Raw genomic sequence first — 19,820 nt, forward strand, 5'->3', positions numbered from 1 at the left:
ACTTTGCGGATGAACAACACCTCAGTCCCCCCCGTGACCATGAAGGCTGTTAAGTCTTCGAAACGTCGGGAGAAAAGTAAAATATTAAAACCGCGATAAAGTCCGAAAATTAATTTAATTACATGTCCATTTTTTTAGTTTTGATTAAGGTTTTGTACATTAGTACATATAATCCTCGTTTTAATATTCACATGTTCTGGGGATGCATTTATTTTTATTAGTAGCCCTATGGTCTAACTTTAAGAGATTTAAACATTTATCTATGAATTAATTTAAATCACTATATAAATAGCAAAACTTATTCACTGCCAAACAAATACAGTTTTATCTTTATAAAAATGAATTGATGTTCGTTAGTCGCCCTGAAACTTAGAAGCCGCTAGACTGATTTAATTATTTTTTGTTCGCTATTATTCTATGATGATTTATAAAAAAAAATATTAATACGAATACCTATAAGAAGAACTAATAATCTATTTTTTACGAAAATAGCAACTTTTTACTTTTTAACGAATTTTTTACGTAAATTCCGAACTAATTATGAAATTCGATGTTAGATTTTGTACGACTTTCCAATATATTCATTTTAACTTGATTGCTACAAGACCTTGTATTCAACGTAGTGAAAGGGACCACCTCAAAATTAGACCAGATTACAATGAATCTTTTTTGTATTGAATCCTGTTTGGTCTTTTCTTACCTACAAAAAAATAGGGTGACTAGACTTTTGCTGGTGGTAGTATATATTTTTATACGCCTGGATAACGATCACCGTCCAGTTCCACAAAATGTTAAAACCCGCCATGCCAATCCCGTATATAAAGTCAATAAACGAAAAACTATTGTACCGTAATTCAATTAAAACTAGGCCCTGAATACAATATTTATTTAATGTGAATGCCCAACAGATAAACCTAACATCCGAAAATCTAAAAATGCAGGCTGTTTACTAAGGATAGCCGCAATTATTGCTCATTCGGAGTCGGGCACGTAGGTACGCTAAACATTTCATATTTTATTATGAAATTCCTTCGAAGCAATACACCCGCGTCCGTGCATATGCGATGTGCATACAACATGCGAATCTTTAAAACTTTATTAATACGGTTAAAGAATTTTCATATCCCACAACTGCGTTTTAAAAGAAATGACAGTTAAAAAGTTCATATGTCTAAAACACAGAAATAATTTAAATTTCTGATTTAATATATTAAATATAATAATTCATAAACTTAGATCTTCATGTTACCTATCCGCAAGAGGCTACCTATGTAGTCAGTAGATTATTAAATACATGGTTTCGTAGTTTCATCAGTACAGTTTTGTGGTATCCTAAAAACATTTGCCTAAGGAAAACATCCATGAAATTAAATTTATATTAGTTTTATCATGGAGGTTAACACATACTTGTTGAGCGCAAAAACTGGGACATAAAAGAACTACTTACTTTTTATAATATTAAGAAGAAAAGGTAAGGTTACGTCATTTTAAGGCAAAGAAAAAAATATATGTGAGGACTTGCTAATTGTGATTTCTCTTTTCGTGACTTTTGTCTTTTGATCGATTTCTATAATAGAGTCCGTCATGAAACTTTCGCGAGTAACTTTTACCCCCGGCAAAAAACCTTGTTATTTATGTGGGTACTTTTATTTGAACGTCAATCATTCACGAGAGTATGATATTGCCGTTGCAACGAATTTTCTAGTAGCCGCTTTAGGGGCGTGAAATTAAAATCACTTTTTATTAATATTTATTTTGTTCGAAACTTACACCTTTTTAGGTAACTTATTGTAAAGTGTTATTTCCAAGTAGTAATATGTGGTTTCATTTAGTAACGCGATCAAAATTACCCCGTATATACACATTTAGCACAAACAGAATCATTAAAACCCTAGTTAATTTTGAGGAGTTCTCCTCTGCAACTTCAAAGTCCAAAGTCTCACACTAATTAAATTAAAATGGAACCATTCAAATCTAAACAAAATCCAAAAAGAATCATTCCAATCGGACCGTGGTGTAAAAAATGTTTGCTGAATCATTTTTCTATGGCGAATATAGTAACCACGTTTGGAGTCGATAAATAAAGTTTATTAATCTCAAAAATTAAACGAGTTATCATTCTGATGCCGAATTATCGCTCACAACATTTTACCGCGCCTCTCATCTCAGTAACGGAGATTGGATAATATTTCAAGCCACACATGATTAATGATGATTTTTTTTTATTATAACATGCTCTAAATTCAAAATTTAGCCCAGATGCTTCTAAATAATGATAGCCTTTTAACTTGGCAAACTTGGTGGACAGTGGACACATATCCACGTGTCTAGTGATACTTTTGTAGCAACTCAAACAACACATCGTTTACGACTACCCTAACTTATGTTCAGTTCTAAATAAATAATAGACAGACGCTTTATTACATACAGTCGACAGTCAAATACTCGATCCAACATTAATATACACGTTAGTTAATTAGTCGCGTTTGAATTAGAAGGATTTGGTTGCCACAATAAAGCGAAACAAGCACTTGAAGATTAGCAATTGTCTTTGTTAGATAATTAAATTCGCGATATTACGTTATAGATCTGTTTCGTCGGGTTTTAAATTCTGCCCCTGTAGTATCTTATTTATTAATAAGGTTATTAAAATTAATGTACCCTACGGTACGTAACAAACAAAATAACCTGTTTTTTCTTTGACAGGAATGCTCGGTGTTCTTCTTCGATAAAAGGATTGCGGATAAGCTGTACAAGCCAAAACGCAAGGAGACCATGCTGGACCGGCTACGTGCCTGCATCTCCCAGCTAGAGAAAATGCGCCATCCAAAGATGCTGCAAATCATTCATTCGCTTGAAGAAGGCCACAACACCATCGCTTTCGCTTCGGAGTCAGTCTTGGCGAGTCTGCATAACATCTTGGCCTGGCATGTAAGTTTACAACAAAAAATAATCTCACAAGAGGTATTTATATTATTTGAAACTAATAGGTCGTTAGAAATAGAAATATTTGTTTAGAAAGGTACCATCGCACTATCTATTTCTGCATTAATAACACTAAAGCTGAAGTAAAAGTTTTGAAGTTTATTTTAGTGTAGAAAAAACGATAATTGATTCGGATAGATAGTTTAAAGGCATTTTGTAATTTTGAACTTATTCAGGCTGGCTATATATATAATTTTATTATTGAACGGCACACATAAATTAACTTTCCTACTAGTAGAGAGACGTAAAAGACGATTATTCCTTACCACTATTGTGACCCAAGTTAGGTAAGTTAGTAAAATATAAATTAACCAGTTAAATTCAATAAAATTATCAATGCAGTTTGAATAAAATAGCGCTCGCTAGTCAGTACACACATGATATGGCGCGGCATATGCAACAACTCATATTCAATACGACAAAATTGACGGCATGGCGGTGTCGTATTTCGGCGACGTCGCTAACGAGACTGTGTGATTTTACAATATACTTTTTAACGAAACACATATTTTTTATTTTATCAAACCATATAATACCGTTAAATGGAGCACTGGTCTTGGATCGAACAAACAAGTAAATGTTTGTGTGTTAACTTTTATGTGCATGGCAAAATTAAATAATTAAGTCAATATTTTCTCGTATGTTTTCTAACAAAATTGGTACAGAAGTTGTTCTGTTTCTATGTGCGCGAAAAAAATCGTATTCTTCGATACCTAGCCTATATTTGTATTAATATTAAACATTAACATTTATTTTCAGAGCCCTCTTTTTATTATTTGCTACTTCATTCGCTATCGAGTGGTCATGGCACACAATTATTTTAGTAGCAACTCTTGCTCGCGGCTTTGTTCATATGAATAAACTTTCCCGGATTAAAACTCATATTGTTTCTCTTCATTTACTTCGAATAAATATTTAAATATCTTCACAATTTTTCTCATTTATAATAAAAAAAACTGAACACTGTCTACCGGGGTGGAAACGACATGTAACAATTTTCCTGTCTCATGCAGTCAGTATGATAGCGCGAAGTGCACTCACATAATCCTTTACTCTTAGATGGACAACACACTTTGATTCCTCTGACATAGATTGTCATGCGCAACAGTAATTCTTGCGTGCAAGCGGCTAACATAGTTTTTTGTCGGCTCTTCTACCATAACTTTCTTTCTCGTCTAATCCACTATATAAAGATTTGAAACCAAATCGTTAAGTTTCTTGAAATGCACATTTTTGTCATAGTTTTCGGAGTGCTTTAAAACTTTCCCCGTATATCCATTAGGTCAGAGACTTTACACATATTTGTGAGCACATAAACTGTCGGGCGTTCGTTACCAAGTTTAGTTTTATTATGCCCCAATATATTGCTTCTACGTTACTATTTTATTAAAGTTCGTACATTTCCTTTAATTAGAATAAAGTTAATAACGTTTGAAATGTAAATGAACCAATGAAAGTAAATCAATGTTTACTTAAAAGACAACATTATTCTATAATAATCAAAACCTAAATAAAAAGAATGCAAATATTATTTAATATCGACGATAATTGCCGAGATACAATAATTATTCTTTATCAATAAAATAGCAAATTTCATCATACATTCGTTCGTTATGAGAATAATATTCCACAAAAAACGTGTGCTACAACATCCCAATACTACGGGCTATAATACCCTTTTTTGTTTTGGTTTCGCGGAAAAAGTCTCTTATTACTACCGCCCAGCCTTCATGGGGGACGACTGAGTGGTTATGCTGGGGTAACCGTACCTTACGGCACGGCGTTGAGCCGCCCGGATTTGATAACGACCTTCGGGCGACCGCCGGGCCGAGTCCCTAACCATAGGGTTAGGGACTATGCACGGCCTACCAGCTAAAACTCCGCGGTGGACCTCTTCGGCGCATTAGGGACAGCTGCGGGCTTCCTCTGACGGAAGTATCTAAGTCTTCGTCCGCAGCCGCCCCTGTGCGGTGCCGCCTTGCGGCCCGTCTCCTATGGGGGGGTGTGGGGGGCTCAGCAGTCCCCGCGCAGCGAAGGATGCCCTCGGCGTTTACAGCAGCATGAGGCCAACCACACACTGCCGTCCATCCCGGGGGTCAACCGAAAAATGTGCAAAAATGCACAAAAATGCACTAGGACGGACAGCCCCCTGCTGCCCGCCGACGACCCCCTTCGTGGCCCCTATTAGTCGCCTGTTACGACAAGCAGGGGATACCGTGGTAGAATTCTCCAAACGCCCCCATTCCACAGGGCGGACGGGCTATAATACCTGACGGCGAAGTAACGACGTGTAGGTATTCTATCTGAAACAGCGGTGTGGTTCAAAGCACCTAGATAAGACTTCATCTTAACGGGAAGTACACAACACGTTTTTATGTTGTACGTTCGAAATTCGTTATACCTTTATAGTTAGGCATGACTTTCACCATTAAACAAGCAAGCGTTTCGTAATGTTGTTAACAAAAAACACGTGTTCTGCAAGTCACTTTTGAAATTTTTACGTTAACGTATTAACGCTGCGCTTTGACCTTGTCCGTGATCAAACGTTTTAGCACAAAACTTAAAAAGATAGGTAAAAATATATTTTTTTCTTTTACAGCGTGTTCCAAATAGTAAACTATTTGTAAATTTTATTGACGTCAAAGAATGAGTTTAAAACTGTAAACGATCAACTTATCTACCTATTAGGTAAGCACCTAATTAGATTCAGGGATACGGTTCGTCTATTTTGAAGAAATTTTCTATTCATGCTGTGATAATTAATATAAAATATTAACGGTTATCTATGGTAATGAAACCACAGAATACTGAATAGTAGTTACTATGTGAAACAGAGCTGTGTGTTATCTTTAGTATAGATATAATATTCAACCTAAGTGGGTTACATGCATTTCGTTTTTCATTAATTAGGAGAGGGGAGAGCCTAACCGACTGAACTGAACGAAATTAAGTGTAATGAATACACCGGATTTTCAATAGAAAACCCTTACCTAGTAAGTTTTTGAAACGACCTTTGAACTATATCTCTTAGATAGATTAAATCGGAATTAATATAGTGCATCGTGTAGGTAGCACAAATCTGTCAAAATAGAATATATAAAATCTCATGATTGTGCAGGAGTCGTCGGTGACGCCTACTGGCCAGCAGCCAGTGATGCCACACCCCATATCACTCGGGCCCCCCAGCGCGCAGCAGCACCAGGTCCTCCAGCCACCGCAGCGACCGCCTCACGCCAAGGAATATTCCTTCTTGGATATCGAGCTGCGTTATGGATTACTGCAAGTAAGTATACTCACCCAAATATAATCTTCGAACACATATGGAATTTAGATGTGAATAATCATTTCGAGGTATTACAATAAATTGGATGTTTATTATTGTTGCATATTATTCTGATATGTAGGTAAATCCGATTGTCCGACTTGTTGCGTATCTGACACAATCAGAGGGTTTGTTTATGATGAAAATGTAAATCCATATCATACTACGCAAATATATCAAAAAATATTTAAAGCAATTAAATCACTAACTATAGAATTATATACAAACAAGAATTTCCGAGAATATAACGAGTAAAGAGAGCTTCAATATCACGGTTTCTTTATACTCAATGCTTTGAATGAAATTTTACACAAACCTTGATTCTAACTTTTGTTACTCCAGGTTAGTAGTTGACATTGAATTTTAAGTGCTTTATTGTAAGTAAGTGTTTTAAACTAACTTTGCCCACTAAGTCGTCTGCGTGGCCTTATATCCATCTCAACTTATAATACCCGTCCCGATATACTTCCCCGTAACACTGACCATACGCGACGCGTGTGGTTCTTCTGTCCCACAGTATGTCCACCTCCCCTCGACTTACCTTATATGTTACACTACATAAAATTTCATATTTTTCAATTATTCGAATTTGAATTCAACGACTAGTTTTCGGGTGATACGCCAATAAATATTTAACCCCTTCCGCGCGCCACCCAGGTACTTTTCCAAAGTTAACAGTTATTAAATGTTGACAACAACCCAGTTATTAAGTTTATAATTGGCAAATTACCTGTCCTTTTAATAGTAATTGTTTTACAATAATATTATATTAGTTCACTGCCGCCACGGTCGTGAATCTAGTGCAACAAGTTAAAAGCACTTTCGGGGCGTCAGTACCAGAATTATTAACAGTTATTTCATACCTTAGAGCTTATTTGAAAATTAGTATCCCATGCATCAAATCGATACTTTTTGGATCGTAATTTTATATATTTTTGACACTTTACAGTAATAAATCATAGGTTTCAGATTCTACCCTATTCACCACATTTCGTCTTTTAATATATTATATTTTTTTATATACACGTCCAAGGAATACTTCCATAAATCATTAATATTTAACTTCATATAGATCTTACCACTGTTCATTTTACCATCTTAGATGTAAATTTCTTCTTAGCAGATACGCTTCTTCACACACGTATTTAGTTATCCAATCTAAGTATGTCGCCATTCTATTGGTGATTTACCTTAGCATCATGTGCAATGAAATTGAATGGATTATAATTAATTGGTGCCATTGTTACTAGATCATCGAAGCGTTGCATTACTTACACTACACGGCGAGACAAATCCATCGCAACGTGTGTCCCCAGGTTATAATAGTGACAAAACGTGGCACTTGGAAACTCTTTGGCCTGGAATTTGTGGGTGCGTATTCACTGAAAATTATACTATACTACTATCTATGTAGGTACGTATTATATGAACAAGGTATAAGTTTTAAGATATAGCTGTAAGCATAAGCTTGAATAGAAGTTCCTTTTGATTGCATACTTTTTTGTATTTTGGCTGGTATAATATTTTAATATTTTAATGTAAACTACTAGGTAATCAAAGTACATAAAATCCTAGAAAAAATATAAGGAGTGAATTTTCAATAACACAATAGTCAACATATATAAATCAAATTTGAATAAATTCCATTCGTTTACTATATTATTAGAACGAGTTTTTAATTAAATACATGACTTCAGTGTACGTGCGAGAAAGGAACGTCTCAAAATCAAATAAGATTTTGTTGATTCCTTTTGTTAAATTCCTTTTTTTCTGGGGTTCAATATATCCGTTAGCTTCAAGATAGTACCATATTAAAAAAAAACTCGTCGTTTGACCTTAAATTGCGGTGCACAAGGAAAATTCTTAAAATCCAATAGAATTTTGATATTTTTCATTTTAAGTTTAGTATAAATTCAACTTAATAAAAAACCGATGTTTTTAAGTGTTGTAGTTTAAGTTTAAGTGCCTCGAGATAAATATTTTCCTCGGATAAAAAGTAGCCTTTAGCACTCTGGAGTAATATAAGTTCTCATTAGTTGGAAAAAATAAATTGCGTTTAGTAATTACTAGTTAGATTAGAGCGTTGAAACAAACATATTCTTCTGTTTTATATATTAGTGTATTTGTAGATTCGAATTCCTATTTGTGGTGGTTGGCTGTAATTATTATAGATTAGTTGACACGAGACAGAGGTTCAGTAACAACACCACAATTATAATTTGTCAAGGACAATTAGCGTTTGATCTCTGTATTGACATGTTATTTTCATATATGCAGATAAACGGATAAACCATCAAACCCCGTAATAAGTTTAATGCGATGCCACCCGTATCACACCTCCAGGTCGCTCTTCATCTATACGTGTGTTTATCGGATTTTTACCGCAAACACTGGTTTTAAACAAACCTGGGTGCACTTCCCGTCACTAAGAGCACAGTTTTACTCCATATTTACTCCAATATACGCGTCAAATATGAATATAGTCGATGATATAAATATTTTAATGTTCTGAGCTCATGCCTTTCCTTGTGAAAGAACTATATAAATAGAAATGCGGCCGTTGAACTGCGAACTTGTATTGAGTCGTAGAGTAGCCTTGTAACAAATTGTTCCAGAAATTCTTTTCAAGGTTTTCGCAATATTAACTGTTTACTGTAGGTTATAATAGACTAAGTGTTGCTCACGGATTCGCACGGGTTAAAAGCCTTTCCCGTTGCATAAATCACTGTGCCGATCCATATCGAAAACTGTACGATGCTAACGAAATCTATTTAAATAATCAGAGAAAAGGGTGCAACGATTAATATTATGCTAATGCAATAATTACTAACATGGATATTTATGCCTTTGAACGTCTTTTATACGTCTTAGAAAATAGCCTCAAATACTAATATTCCTGAAAGATAAGTATAGGCTACATTTTATCCCATAAACGAACTTAAATTTACCTAAGCCAAGGCGTGAGCAAAATTACGTATAAAACGCGATTTAAGCTAACTGGTATGTTTAATATGCAGAAAATATCATTGGATCTGATCCGACCGACATGATATCAGTGCCGCCGTGGTCTATCAAAGTGGCTAAGATCTCGCAACCCAATCTCGACTTTATGGGTAAATATATCTTCAATACTCTACTGTTATTTCTTTATAGCAAAATATGCATACTTATACATTTTATATTATGCAGGGTCATTTTGACACTGCGTTACTAAATGAAACCACATACTCGTTTTCACCTTTGCGGAAATTGTGCCAAAAATCTATTAATAATGAATACTTTTATCAAAAATCTGATTTTAGATTTCTGATTTTTTTATCATTTTGTAGTTTAATACGAATATGCCATGTGCCGCTGTGCGTGGATGTATTTATGACTGAAAGTATGATGTGACCAATTCGACGTATTTTTTTAGAGTAGTAGTAGTAGTGACATAAGGGCGCGTAAAATTAAAATTACTTTTTATTAACATTTATTTTATTTGAAACTTATACTTTATTATTTTACATCTACGGCTCAAGTTACTTATTGTAAAGTGTTATTTTCAAGTACATAAGTATGTGGTTTCATTTAGTAACGCAATGTGAAAATGACCCAGTTTTAGTTTTTTATCGTATACTACCAAACAATTAAAAGAATCGACGATAGTAAATGATCGTCGTCACCAATAACCCACCGACCATTCATAGTTCTCATAGGATTAGTTGCTCTTCTACTCTTAATAGAGATGAATGGATGTCCCCCTCATCTTTCAAGTGGAAAAGTAGGGGGCGCTTTGGGCTTCCAAATATTTCAATCATGGAGATTAAAAATACCACTTCGCGTGGGTTTACTGTGGTAGGTACTCCGATCATTATGACCTATTTATGCTACTTATAGAAATATTTGCCTACACCATGGTTCCATGTAGTCTTTACATAAATCTCCGACTAAAGATAAATTTAGTTAATAACGTGCTAAGCTAAATTAAACTCAATTATGTCGGTATGAGGTAAAACATATATACACGAGTACATTTTGTAATTGTGCCTTCCATTACAGCCCCGGAAGTGCAAACTAACGGCCATTGCAACATACTGTCGGATATGTTCTCTCTGGGACTTGTGATCTGCGCGGTCTTCAACTTCGGCAAGCCGCTTATACAAGCCAACAACAATCCCATGCTCTACATGAAGCAAATTGAATTCGTAAGTAGAAGTATTTCGATGTATTCCTAAGTATTTAAGATATAAATTATTGATGTTCTATTGAAAATTATTTCTGTCCTGATTTTTATCGTATATTAATGAAAAAGTTTTTAAATTTATTACGAAATATAATAAGCTGAATTGGTACGTGACACACCGGAAGTAGGTACTATACATCATTTACATATGAATTTCATGAATATCAAAAATCGCATAAATTAGTGAAAATGAAAGCAAACAATTAACTTAAGAAAACTTAAGTCAATTTCGTAATGTGTGTCAACAAAGTATTATAATGAGCTACACTGTTTTCACAAAATAAGAGCACTACTCAACACTATTGTGTTTCTTTTTCTATCGAACACATTATTCTATTTCGAATCAAAAGTAAATAATTAAAAATGTTCACATACCTTATCAATTGGAATAGACATTAAATGTACTCGTGGTATTTGGGAGGAGATTCATGGAATCAACAATTGTAAAAGCTTTTTTCATTATGAAATTAATGAAACAATATCAACATTTAAAACAAGCAACCCAGATATTAAAAAAGATTTTATGGTATATAAATGATTTTTAATTTATTTTCTGTGTGTACCTATTATAAATTTCGAATAGATAGGTACTATAAATACTCTTATTGCGTCGTTTCGCCGGAACTACCGCCTTAATGCAAATAACAGATTGAGGAAACGCTACAGCTATAGATCGTGGGCTATGAAAATACGAATAACTAAAATGAAAAACATTCAACTTGAAATATACATAAATATAACTAGAAAGCCTAACAAAATGACTTCATGTATAGTTAGGACTTCTCGACCTCAGAACGCTATCAATGTTAAAAAGTTATTAGATCTAAAGTAGGACTAAACTTCTAACTTTACAACTTATCTAAAAATAACTACAAACATCTTACAAACAAAATGAAGCCTACCAAATGATATTATGTACCTACATAAATAAAATGTAGGTTGTAAGGACTCGAGCTCAGAATGCTATCACTATAAAACGTTATTAGGACTAAACCTCTAACTTTAAGACTTTTAAAACTTATCTAAATATATATTTTGGACCGATAACGCCGCTCCTATAGTATAACAATTAAATTTAAAGATACATGTTACTTAACCTTACATTAGCTAATTTATAAATTTTTAATATCTTAGTGTGATCACTTAAGGGTGAACCTAATATCGCGTTACACTCTTCTATGGGTATATCGCGTGTATTATAATTTTTTGTATGTGAATGGTCACGAACACATTTCATCAAAATATGATATACATCATCTACCGAACCACAGCTGAGACAATTAGGTGATGTAGATTTGCCCATAAGACATTTAAATTTATTGGATGAAATGTGTCCAGAACGCAATCGAAGTGCAGTTACTATATCGATCCTGTTTATAATTTTATTGTCAATCCATGGTACTTTTAAAGGGTTCGGCTGGATCATTCTGTACCATATGCCTTTTCCTTTAGACTGTCAAAATACTCGTTCCAAATATCAAAGCACTTAATTTTAAGATGTCTTACAATTTCAAAATGGCATAGCAACATGAAATGAAGAATACCGTCACTTATTAATAATTTTATCTTTCATTGTGTGCCTTTAAAAATAATATGTCTTTTAGTTTACGTAATAATTCTTCAAGTTACCTTCCCGCTTCTCTTGTTTCTGTTCTTTCACATTCAAGGCTGGCTGGCTGTAGGGTCTATGAAATCTGGTGTTATAAATTCTGAATCTTCAAATTCTCCTTTTATTCTCCTCTTTATCTTTTTAGACGGATTCAGTGCTGGAATTTCATGGATGACGGCTTGAGTAGTAACAACCTCTGCATATGTAGAATTTTGACTAGGCGTGTGTATTTCAATAGTAGTTATAGACGGAATTTCTCGTTCTCTAGGAGCTTGTTCAGTCAGATTAGTTTGTGGGGACATAGATTGTTAGGGCGCGTCGGTAGATGCAATTGAATTCGGCCATTAATTCTCTCTGTCTTTTTTCTTTAATAAATGCTGGGTAAGATCGTGCAAGGGCCATATGATACCCAAACATTTAAATATTTTGGTCAATGTGAACTGTTTTGGCATAATATCTTTTGCATAAATGTAAATTTCAAATATTTCCTCTTCTTTAACTGCTTTCCGCTACTTCTCTTTAATTTGTACCAACGTCCATTCACTTCATCTTCTCCGCAATATTGTTGCTATTTCTCTGGTCTTAATGAATTCCTTCGTTACCCTTGGTCCATAATTATCTGTGACTCAATATTTAAATAACTTGCATCATTCACAAGTGGCAATTAATAAATAGAATAATAACAATATTTAGTATCGTACACGAGACTCTTATCTAAATATGATGAATAAAATATTTCCATAAAAATATTACATCCACATTTTTATGAGAAATTCGATGTACCTATTAAGGTTCTATATTATATATGTAAATTTCATTGATGTTTTTTCCAGTCAATTTGTAAAACTGTAATGGAAATTAATACCATCCCCATATAATTCGCCTGATAATTGTTTTCGTGTGTCACGCAATATTTGCCATTAAAATAATAATGATTGAACTGACTTTTTTTCTTTTTTTTTTTTTTTGTTTTCGCGGAGAAAGTGCCTTATGACTACCGCCCAGCCTTCGGGGGGGGCGACTGAGCGGTTATGTTGGGGTCACCGTGCCTTACGCCAGCCACCCGGATTTGATCTTGACCTTCGGGTGACCGCCGGGCCGAGTCCCTAACCTATATACACGCACGGCATACCAACTAAAACTCCGCGGTGGCCGTCTTCGGCGCATTAGGGACGACTGTGGGCTTCCTCTGACTGAAATGTTTAAGTTTTCGTCCGCAGTCGTCCTGCGCGGTGCCGCCTGTTGCGGCCCGTCTCCTATGGGGGCTCAGAAGCCCCCGCGTAACCGAAGGACGCTCTCGGCGTCAACGGCAGCATGAGGCCTACCTTCCACGCTGCCGTCCATCTCGGGGTCATCACAATGTGCGAGATGTGCACAACGTACACTAAGGGCGGACGGCCCCAGCCGCCCGCCGACGACCCCTGATGGCCCCTATTAGTCGCCTTTACGACAGGCAGGGGATACCGTGGTGGAATTCTCCAAACGCCCCCATTCCACAGGGCGGGAGACGCCAGTCAGTCGTCCGCCCGGCGCCTCCTACGTCTCCTCTGGCGGCGGGAGGGATCTTCTCTCTCCGATCCCTCTCGGCACTCTCCTTCTGCGAGATGACTACCTCACAAAGTGGGCCACCGCACGCCAGGATCTTTGGCTGCCGACCATGGAAGCGACCACGGCCGGCAGCGAAAGATCTCCTCCGACGACTGATCTAAGGGCGCTGCGCTCTTCGTCCCAGGCTGGACAGATCTCCAAAGTATGTTGGGCCGTATCCAGCGGGCAGTTGTCACAGTGGCAACACACGGCCGACACCTCCGTACCTACGATCCGGTACAGATACTCACCGAAGCAGCCATGCCCGGTGAGTACCTGTGACAACCGAAAGGTTGCCGCACCGTGGCGCCTGTCTAGCCACTCGGCAAAGACAGGCCGCACTGCCGCAACGGTCCGGAGCCCCGCTGTCGGGGCCTCCAGCCTGAGACGCCACTCCTCCACGGCGGCTCGTCGTATGGAGGCCCTCTTGGCCTCCACCTCCTTATGATTGAACTGACTGCCTCGGTGGCGTAGTTATAATTGTAGTACATGACTACCGCGCTGAGGTCCTGGGTTCGAATCCCGGGTCGGGCAAAAATAATTGTGACTGGGTTTTTTCATCTTAAAAAATACTCAGTCGCAGCTCGACGTCAGGAAGCTGGCGGTGTGATACCCCCGTGCCTCGGAAAGCACGTAAAGCCGTTGGTCCTGCGCCTGATCTCTCTCCAGTAATGTCGGCTTGCCATCTCACCAAACTATGAGAGTGAAGGAACAGAGAGTGCACTTGTGTATTGCGCACATACTTGTGCACTATAATATATTCTGCGTACCTGGCTGATCTCCGTAGGGATTAGCCGCCGTGGTCAAAATTCGGATAGGAGGAGATTAATTATTGGAATGGTAACTGGATATTAATATGTATCATACATAATATAATTATTAGTCTGACGATGATGTAGTATAAAAACTTAACCAGTTAACTATAAGCAATATTCTAAGTTTATGGGCTGCGGACAAATTGCAAAATAGAGCAATAATTGAAGACAATCTTGATAAAATTAATAACAATCCTTAATTATTATTTGATTTCCATTACATTTTGAAACACGCCTATTATTAGGTACATAAATGAAACATGTTGCTTGTTCGTCCTGCGGTTGTTAAGATAGGGGCAGAGACCTGTAGATTGGTTATTTGCAGTTGGATCAACAAGTGAACGCGATGTTGCCGCGCCTGCCCGGTGCCCTCCAGGAGGCGGTGCAGAGGCTCCTCTCGCGGGACCCGCACCCCCGGCCTAGCACTCAGCTGCTGCCTTTGATCAAATACTTCAAGTGAGAACACTTCAATAGTCCAATACCTGCTTCAACAATTCAATACTTTTTACTTTAAACTGATGAAACTATTAAATAATTTAATTAATATTACGTTAACACCTTCTCGGGAATTACAATTAATATAATACTTTTGAACAAAAACAAGAAGTTTTAAAAATATCATTATATATTTCACGAATATTTGTAATTTTCTATTATTAACATATTTATGATGCAATTAACAATACATCGAAACAAATATTTTCTCATGCCTACATCCTAGTATTACATGCACAAATCCACGCTATAATTATTATTCCGTTTCATTTAATGGGCTGTACTTCAATAGGTGCCAAAGCGAGGCGGCCATCCAAGCTATGCAGTTCTTGGACGTGATCACTATGAAGGATCCCAACCAGAAGGCAAATTTTTATCGCACCACTCTGCTTGACGCTTTGCCGTACATTCCCAAGGTATGTCTTTTAAAATTGGAAAGTAACCGCAAATATTACCAAGTGATTTAAAAAAAAATCATCGTACTTTAAAGGTAGGTGTAATGTGTGTGTATTAATTAGCTAATGCGTTGTTTATCTCCCAATGGTGGCCACCGTCCTATTGTACTTTTGGATTTTTCCTAAAGTTTTTTTTCATTTATACATGTGTAGTTTTCTTTGCATTTCTTTTTGTATCACTTTTTAAACTAGATATTATGAAGTAGTGCTTTAGCGTTGTAATATTTGTTAAATCTCTTCTTTTATATAAATAATAAAAAACAATAATCATACATTCTTATTTTTTTAAGTTTTTAACCTGTGCCCATATCCAGACCGAAGAAACATTTGCATTTGTATTAACATTTTGTTATTGCCAATTGGATAAGCTTTATATTTCAAATTTTAAATAAATTTATACACTCTATTCCACACTAAAAACACTTGAATGTAAAACATCTTAGTATTAATATATTTACCAAATTAATCTGCATTTTCTTACTCGTATAAGTTGATCTGCTAGCTCTCGCCTCTTGCGTAACAGCTCATGCGAAAAATTAAGCGAAATTTATCATTCGAAACCTTTTGATGTATTTTAAATGTGTTCTAAAATTAAACTTAAGTATTATTTGAAATAGTTTTAAAGTCTTTTATGGTTAATTTTTTTATATACCTATTTACATAATGATATTATCTTTTTCCTGTGCCCCTCCAGCACCATTTTTTTTACCAGCGGAGCGGCAAACGAGGTCCATGTCACTAGCCATTTTGCTACAAGTGGTCACCACTATACACCAACTAAATTCTCCTGGCTATAGACATTGCTAGTACTATTATAATTTTCAAGGAAAACGATACTGATTGAATAATGGGAATCTTTCTACGGAAACTTCATCTCATTTTTCTTACTGACTGCACGAGACACGACAGCAAAGTTTATACTTGGAGTCGATTTTATGTGATATAGTGGAGACTTCGATTAATAAACAAATACTTATATAGCAATATAAATGGAATATAAATAATAGCGGGAAGCTCGGCCTCGTTTGAGATCTCAACGTCCCGTATACGAAGAAAAGAGATGAATCGGTGGGTGTTATCACACATAGCCAAACCGTATTGTTAAATCGTGACAAATATTTCAGAAACTCCGTTGGCAACATGTCTGGCCGGCGCTGCAGTTAGAAGTTCGAACTGCTGAGGTCCTAGCTGCGGTGTTGCAGCCCATCATCTGGCTTACCAATGAGGCGGCTTCTGAAGAATTTTCTCACTACGTTCTGCCGACCTTGAAGTAAGATTTAATTTACATAATATTTTATCACGTTAATCCAGGTTCATTCATTAATTTATCCTCTCTACTCCTCTAGTGTCGAAAGTATTTTCAATCATATTCACAATTATTCATCTAATATCTCAGCAACGTATAGTAAAATCCAATGATTCAACAATCCTTGAGCGATATACTCTACGTATTTAAAGATCCAGTGTGTAAAGTAGCACGACGTCATTTGACGCTCAGCATAATATCGTATTAAGTACCTTTTATAAAATTACTAGCTTTTGCCCGCGGCTCCGCCCGCGTTATAAAAGTTTTTCAGGCTAAAGTTTTCCGTTATAAAAGTAGTAGTTTCCGGGAGCCTATGTTCTTCCCAGGGTCTCAAACTGTCTCCATACCAAATTTCATCTTAATACGTTGGGTAGTTTTGAGTTTAACACGTTCAGGCAGACAGATGCAGCGGGGGACTTTGTTTTTATAATATATTTTTTAGAACTTTTTAAGAGGAACAATCCCGTCATACATCATTGTTGCATAACTTTAACCGTTTACGCAGCGCACGCAACGGAAGCTCTCAAAACTAATAATTTTTCTCCGTTTTTGCAACATGTTTCATTACTACTCCGCTCCTATTGGTCATAGCGTGATTATATATAGCCTATAGCACTCCGGGATCAAAGGGCTATCCAACACAAAAATGTTTTTTCAGTTCAAACCGGTTGTTCCTGATATTAGCCATTACTGCTCCGCTCCTATTGGCCATAGCGTGATGATATATAGCCTATAGCGCTCCACAAATAAAGGGCTATTCCACACAAAACGAATTTTTCAGTTCAAACTGGTAGTTCCTGAGATTAGCTATTACTGCTCCACTCCTATTGGTCATAGCGTGATGATATATAACTTCGAGCACTCCACAAACAAAGGACTATTCAACACAAAAAGAATTTTTCGGTTTGTACCGGTAGTTCCTGAGATTAGCCATTACTGCTCCGCTCCTATTGGGTATAGCGTGATGATATATAGCCTATAGCACTCCACGAATAAAGGGCTATCCAACGCAAAAAAAAAATTCAGTTTGGACCGGTAGTTCCTGAGATTAGCCATTACTGCTCCGCTCCTATTGGGTATAGCGTGATGATATATAGCCTATAGTACTCCACGAACAAAGGGCTATCCAACGCAAAAATATTTTTTCAGTTTGGACCGGTAGTTCCTGAGATTAACGATTACTGCTCCGCTCCTATTGGGTATAGCGTGATGATATATAGCCTATAGCACTCCACGAACAAAGGGCTATCCAACGCAAAAAGAATTTTTCAGTTTGGACCGGTAGTTCCTGAGATTAGCGCGTTCAAACAAACAAACAAACAAACAAACAAACAAACAAACTCTTCAGCTTTATATAATAGTATAGAAGTATAGATAAGTATGTGGATACAATCGCCGGCAATCTCTACATTTTCTGAAATTAAATAATAAATAATATTGTTTCTTCATTTATTTACTTACTGAATAATAAATAAATATACAAAACCAAGTAAAAATATAATTTTTACGTTTGTTTTTAATATAATAAGACAAAAGGATTTGTGCAAAATTATCCATTAAAGTTACTAAAGTCATCGGGCACACGAATGCGACCGAAAAGTTTTTTTATCCGAATGTAGATTTTATTAAAAAAATTACAATAATATAGACCCAGTGCTGCTTTTCAAAACCAGCTTACAGTGTCTTACATTATCTCAGTATTATTTGATTTAGAGCAGCTGATTTATCACCGAGTCATTATAATGCTAAACGCAATTGTTTAAGTCATAGTTGCTTGAAATCTGTTCTTAATTTAGGCCTGAGATAGTTTACATAACTAATATTAAATGAAATAATATTTATTCTGTTGCTAACTTCGTCATTTGAGTTTTTGCTCGATGTGAATGCTGCCATTAGTTTCGTGAGTATATATACCTAGATATAAATTTAGTTTACACACTACAAGTGTACCGTGACTGCTTAATGTATTTTTTTTAATTTTACTACAAAACGAAAACTTGTTTCTTTCGTAGCTATACAACATTTTGGATCTTTCATAAGTATAAAGTATTTTTTTACTGTTAGGGCCTTATAAACTTTGTATACGCCTGTCATAGTCGTACAATATTTTGTCTCGCTTTCTCTGACCTCAAATGGCATTCTATAGTTCAAAATAAAATATTGAATAACTCAATCGATTATCTGATTTTTGTCTCTTTTTGTTTCGTATCTGCAATGAGAACTCGACATTGGTAAAATCACCAATAAATATACGGTGGCAGCCATAATACAAAAGAAGAACTAATTAATAAAATGAAGGAATTATATTATAATAAAAAGCAAAACAATTAACTTGTATTTCATCTTTAGAAGAGTAAATACTTAGTAATAGTTTTTCTAGAATATTAACACACTATAAAACAAGTTAAAACTTAAGTTCTTATTCTCGTTACTAAAAGTAATGGAGAGATATTATTTACTGTTTCTCTGCAGGTAGAATATGCTTGCACATACATTATCCTAATATCAACAGTGGAATAAAAGCTGTGGTAGTAGTGAGACAAGCGCGAATGGTGCTTCAGAGTTGATTTTGTTGGCACTATGAATTCACTGGCTAGATAAGCACAGTAACTCTATCTCACAGAATATTTAATTGTCTATTTCTATTTATCTATGTCGATACAGTTACAACCATTTGTAAATTTTAATGTGCAGCTGTTTATGGCGGCTTTATGTTTGTTACATGCGGTCTAAGATAATACAAGAGCTTAATGGGATGAGTTGCCTTGCATTTTGGGCTACCACTAAAACTAATGTTGGGTATCACTTCCGAACCAACTTGCTTTGCCAGCGTTCTGCACTGAAAAGTAATATTACAAGTTATGGTAGGAGATAAGGCTTACGTAACGCAGTGGTTAACGTAATATTTATAATAAGGTGCCGCTAAACGTGTTACGACCACCTCGGAAAGAGGGTAAATGCACTGAAATTACATTACTAACTTAAGCGGCACCTCAATGTGAGGTCCAGTAATTACTACAT

The 19,820-nt window shown here is 36.0% G+C and overlaps 1 protein-coding gene across 1 annotated transcript in view; it reads left to right on the forward strand.

Annotated features, from left to right (window-relative positions):
* The window catches only part of LOC115444919 (SCY1-like protein 2), a 49,610-nt gene that overhangs the window by 9,660 nt on the left and 20,130 nt on the right, over positions 1 to 19,820 (forward strand). Inside the window, 8 exon segments of the mRNA XM_037444063.1 lie at positions 2,707 to 2,931; positions 6,104 to 6,268; positions 7,558 to 7,678; positions 9,325 to 9,420; positions 10,349 to 10,494; positions 14,869 to 14,999; positions 15,331 to 15,454; positions 16,618 to 16,763. Coding sequence (XP_037299960.1) covers positions 2,707 to 2,931; positions 6,104 to 6,268; positions 7,558 to 7,678; positions 9,325 to 9,420; positions 10,349 to 10,494; positions 14,869 to 14,999; positions 15,331 to 15,454; positions 16,618 to 16,763 — 1,154 coding nt within the window.

The sequence above is a fragment of the Manduca sexta genome, chromosome 27, assembly GCF_014839805.1.
Source record: "Manduca sexta isolate Smith_Timp_Sample1 chromosome 27, JHU_Msex_v1.0, whole genome shotgun sequence".
NCBI classification, from domain to species: domain Eukaryota; kingdom Metazoa; phylum Arthropoda; class Insecta; order Lepidoptera; family Sphingidae; genus Manduca; species Manduca sexta.